Here is a 5226-nt window from a genome sequence, read left to right on the forward strand (position 1 = left end):
TGCTTCCGATATTTTTACTGACATCAGCTTTCCTTGCTTTTTCCCTTTCTGCCTTTTTCTCATAAATGTCCAAGACTTCAACAAGTAGGGTGTACCTGGCAGCGATTTTTGAACTTTCTGATGAAAATGCATATTGCTTAAATCTAGGATCAAGCACTGTTGCAATGTAGAAGAGTTGTGTTTTCTCGTAATCGGGCCAGCGATTGTTTATGTTCTTGATAATACATTCACCAAATGTGTTGAGTTCAGCAGCTTTCATTTCGTCACATAAGGTGTTGAGAACGGGGATGACCATGGACAGAGTGGAATACCGAGTTGCCGACATAATGGTTGTTGCATCCTCAAATGGACGAAGAACTTGCACATACTCCTCGGCAGTCTTCCATTCGTGTGCGGAAAGGTTGTTGACTTTCGTTATAGATGCAAGAGTGGCATTCAATGCATGTTTTTGCTCCACCATCAATCATTTGGAATGTTGAATTCCATCGGGTTTCGCACTGTGATTTTAGTTTGTGGTCTGGCATCTGCATTGTTTTTTGCATGCCTTTCAACATATGTGTAGATTTTGCTGAGTGGTGAAAGTGATTCACGATGTTCTGGCACTTGGAAATTACATTCTGGGCTCCAGTGAATTCTTTCAGTCCATCTTTGATTACAAGTTGTAGCGTATGTGCAAAACAGTTCAATGCTCTGTAGTTGTCTGGAAGCAATCGACATGCAGCTTGAATATTGGCCGCATTATCCGACACTACATATATTTTCACTTCTTTATTAGTTCCGGCACCAGGTATCCAGCTCTTCACACTGTCAACAAGTGCCCGTGATATGTTCTCAGCATTGTGGCTCTGGGGCATGTATGCAACGTCCAGGCAGAAATCTTTGAGCTCAAAATCTTCTGTAAGGATGTGCGCTGTTACTGACATGTACGCATCATTCGCACGGGATGTCCAGTGGTCAGTTGTTATGCTAACAATCTCCACCATTTCAAGCTGTTGTTTGATGTTGGCCTTGATTTCATTGTAGAGCTTTGGAATTAGATTCCACCTCAAGTGTTTCCTTGTTGGCAAACTGTAGGATGGCTGCAGAGTGTCGACAAAAGTCTTGAAGCCAGTATCTTCAACCATGGACATCGGCTGCATGTCTAAACAGATCATTTCTGTTAACTTCCTGTCTGCCGCCAACGTGCGATGATCATTTGCAGCCCACCTGTTAACATGGCTCACAAACTGTTCCATTTTTATCTGCTTACCCTTCGTACCTGGCTCACTAATGTCTTCAGGCTGAAATTAAATGACCATTATTAGCCATTTACAGTCAAGACTGAAACGAAGCTCAGTTCTATGAGTTACCAATTAGGCCTACCTTGGTCAATTTAACACTTTTTTTCGCTGTGTGTGCATATTTAACAAATTATATATATTAGCATTTAATCCACTACAATGTGTAGCACGCCACAGCAAGAAATCAGGTGAGGATTATCTTTTATAAATGCTTAGCTATTAAAACTATTCCGGATATAGTAACTTTAATTATTTCTTGCATTATAATTATAGAGTATATGAAATCGTGCTCTTTCAACTAACTGCACAATTGTAAAGTACAAATAAATGAAAGTGTCTTAGATTAAAAAAAAAAAAACCAACAAACAAACAAAAACAAGAAAAAAACCGAAAAAAAAACCTGACAGGCCAGTCAGTAATTCAACATTATTTTTGACCGACTTCTTTCAAGCCGATGCGCACATCATAACCAGTAACTGTTAAGTTCATGATTTTTTCATCTGAATTCAGTTTCTTCTTAGATTTGTTGTTATGGTCACGTGATCCCTCGAGTTTTCATATCTGGCGAGAAGTTCAGAAGCTGACTTGGAGATTATTTGGTGTATAGAGTGGTGTTTGAGCACGCGATTAACCCCACCCTGAGCTTGTAGATATATTTAAGTTAGCGGCCAATGTATCCAACAATGCATCCGAGGCTACGTATCATCTTTGCGATTTTTCGATCCATGGAATGAAAACGTTATTTTTAACAAATTAATAAATTGTCTACCTTATATAGTTAAATACATCATGCTAATACAACTCCGCATTCATCCCCGGTTCACATTATATATTTTATCCGGGCTTCCTCTGGGCGGTCGGTCATGGAATAGCGACACAGTAAACAACAAAAGAAAACTACGTTTCTACTTCTAGTCACTATAAATTGCTGAACAATATCCCCATGCGTGTAATTGTAAGCTGATTAAACATCGGAAAACGTTATATATATTTTTACGAGTAAACTTAACAGTTTTATTTAATAAATATCAAAAGCGCTTGTTTTAAAAAAAAAATCCGATTTTAAAAATTAACAGTCTCCGGAAGTATTCGTTTTATTCCGTTAAAGATACGGCCTAAAGCTGACCTGTATTATTTTCAAGATGTAAATGCGTGGTCGACAGACAAGCTAGTCTGTAATGCGGGGTTAGAAAGTTAGAAACCCGGCCTTAACAAAAAATATCAGTAGGTAACGAACGCAAAACTGTTGCTGTGACACAAATTCAACAACAGAATGCATTCACGGAATGACCCAAATTAAGTAGGCCCTAAACACCGAATCACACCTCGATCACGTGAAATGGCATGACCTGTACACGTGCGCCTAGCACTGAAACAATTCGCGTACATGATATAATTTTTACCTGTTTTCTCTTCGATGCTGTCACCGTTTCTTCGAGCCTTTTTGTTGTTTCTTGGTATGCTTCTTTATGATGGTGTTGAATATGTTTCTTCAAATTGGTTGTATTGCCATAGTCGGCCAATACTTTTCGTTGACACAAAGTGCATATGCATGTTTTTCGGTCCTTTCTGTTGAAATATTTTGACCATACGCTCTTCTTATCGGCCATTTTGCGGGTAATGTGGTGTCGTAAGATGTATTTTTACTGTTTTACTTAAAGGCGGGAATACATATTTTGCAATACCGAACATTCGGTATTTTGAGATTTGCTCGGTACAGTATTTCGGTATTGACATGATACCGATACCGATCGGTATATACCGGACAGATCCTACCTGGCCAAATGACGCTGATCGATTTATAAAACTATCAGACATCAAAAAGGCTCAAAAACAGGCAACAAAAGCTGTTAACAAACAAACAGCAAAGGCAACTCAGGTGTCTTCAGATTCTTTGAATCTGCCAAAAGGTACCAACACTGGGCAACCAGTAAACCTTCAGCACAAAAACTACTAAAACACACAAAGATGATTTTTCGGGACGCTTAAAGAAATCTGAGCAGCAACCGCTGCCACTTTCAAATCTTTATGCGGCTTTGGATGATTTCGAAGAGATGGAAATCTCCAAACACGATTTTCCAAAATCAAACAGACCCCCTCAGTATCATATTGACCACCTCCCAAACCAAAGATAATACCCATACTTCCACCCAATGGCAAATAAATTGTTACAGTGGAACTGCCGTGGGCTTAGGCCCAATTTTGATGAATTAAGTCTTTTAATTAAAAAAACCCCAACATAATCCTCTTGCAGTGTGCCTACAGGAAACCTTAAAGGACACTGATCATATTACCATGAGAGGATTTAACCTTTATCATAAGTTTGAAGAAACTGTAAATGGAGCATCTGGGGGTGTTTCCATTCTTGTTAATGAAAACATTCCTCAGAGTATTGTCACATTAAATACTCATTTATAAGCCGTGGCTATAAATGTCACGTCTCATAAGATTCTTACTTTATGTTCAGTTTACTTACCACCTCGAAATCAACTTAATTTCAATCCTAGAGACCTTCATGATGTTACTGAGCAGCTCCCTACTCCCTTTATTATTATGGGAGATTTTAATGGTCACCATACTTTGTGGGGATGCGAGGATGTTAATATTAGAGGTAAACATTTGAAAGACTTTATTCTCAAAAATTACTTGCTTTTATTTAATGATAAAAGACATACATATTTTCATTCTGCAAATGGTTCTTTCACTTCTATAGACTTAACCCTTTGTAGTCCTTCACTTTTTCTCGATTTCTCCTGGAAAGTTTGTTCAGACCCTTGTGGTAGTGACCATTTTCCCATTACTTTGGATAATGGTGGACCTCCATCGCTTGAAAGGGTTCAAAGATGGAAGTTGGCGAAGGCAAATTGGGTCCAGTTTCAGCATCTGTGCAGCACTCGACTGCAACCATTTGCCATTACTGATGCTGATGATCCCATGTCTTCGTTCACTTCCATTTTGAAGGACATTACAGATGAAACTATTCCTAAGACTTTGGCAGTACAAAAGCGTTTCAATAAACCATGGTTTAATGATACATGCAAGGATGCATTGTAAGCCAGTAACTCTTTCCACAGGTGCTTGGGCCTTGCAAGATATATGCATTTCAGCCGTTTTCAATACCTTTCAAGACAGTTAGCACCTTGGCAGTTTCTGCTGCTGGATCAAGATCAGCATCTTCACACCAATGTACCCAGTTGATTGCACTCTCTTCAAGTGCAGCTACTGGCCATTTGTTATGGTCTTGGGAGCATCCCAATTCCTCAGGAAGTCCATAATGTTCGTAGAGGTATGATCATCATCTCTATCATTTATAGCCTTCTTGAACAAAGTATCAAAGTTATGCAAGGTGTACACCTCAGTAAATGTACCTAGCCTACCTGGCTTTGGATTTGGGAACCACCTGTTGACTTCATCAACATGTTCCTTTACCCATCTCAATAGATCAGCCTGACTCGAACAACCGCTCTTTTGCACATCCTTGAGAATAACATTGTAGTTCTTCTCATTCTTAGATTCCTTAACCTTTGCCTCCTTAGGCACAATTTCAATCATTGGCATATTAAATGCTCCAAGTGAAGAGTGAAACAGGCTCCTTGAGAGGTTCAAACGTGAACCTACTGGGGATAACCTGGATGCATTTCGTATTGCTAGGGCTAAGGCTCGCAGAGAGATTAGACAGAGTAAGAGATCATCTTGGAGAACTTTTGTCTCTAAGTTGAATTCACAAACATCAGTGAAATCTGTCTGGAATAGGATCCGTAAATTCAAAAGTAAAGAATTCAGTAGTACAGTTCATCATTTGTCTGTTAATGATACGGATGTTATGTATCATCATGGCATTGCTAATGCATTGACAGACAACTTTTCTCACAATTCATCTTCTGGTTTTAGTAGATGCTTTTACATCTGTCCGAACTAAAGCTGAAAAGCAGTCCATTATTTTTTC

The 5226-nt window shown here is 39.0% G+C and overlaps 1 protein-coding gene across 1 annotated transcript; it reads right to left on the reverse strand.

The window, feature by feature from the left end:
• Positions 1-341: 341 nt before the first annotated feature.
• On the reverse strand, positions 342-4838 carry LOC121368802 (E3 SUMO-protein ligase ZBED1-like). Its single transcript, XM_041493549.1, has 3 exons — positions 4658-4838; positions 2684-2805; positions 342-1280 (listed from the first exon to the last, which is right to left on the reverse strand). Exons 1-3 carry the CDS (start codon positions 4836-4838, stop codon positions 342-344), a joined length of 1242 nt encoding a protein of 413 aa, XP_041349483.1.
• Between the last annotated feature and the right edge of the window lie 388 nt (positions 4839-5226).

The sequence above is a fragment of the Gigantopelta aegis genome, chromosome 3 (genome assembly GCF_016097555.1).
Source record: "Gigantopelta aegis isolate Gae_Host chromosome 3, Gae_host_genome, whole genome shotgun sequence".
In the NCBI taxonomy this organism is placed as follows: domain Eukaryota; kingdom Metazoa; phylum Mollusca; class Gastropoda; order Neomphalida; family Peltospiridae; genus Gigantopelta; species Gigantopelta aegis.

What these genes read in the sequence shown, in the direction of transcription:
- LOC121368802 (XM_041493549.1), bottom strand. Translation starts at nt 4,838, where the DNA reads ATGCCAATGATTGAAATTGTGCCTAAGGAGGCAAAGGTTAAGGAATCT. An exon ending in GTTCCCAAATCCAAAGCCAG is followed by an intron (nt 2,806 to 4,657) that starts GTAGGCTAGGTA and finishes GTCAACGAAAAG; the next exon opens with TATTGGCCGACTATGGCAAT. An exon ending in CAGCATCGAAGAGAAAACAG is followed by an intron (nt 1,281 to 2,683) that starts GTAAAAATTATA and finishes ATTTAATTTCAG; the next exon opens with CCTGAAGACATTAGTGAGCC.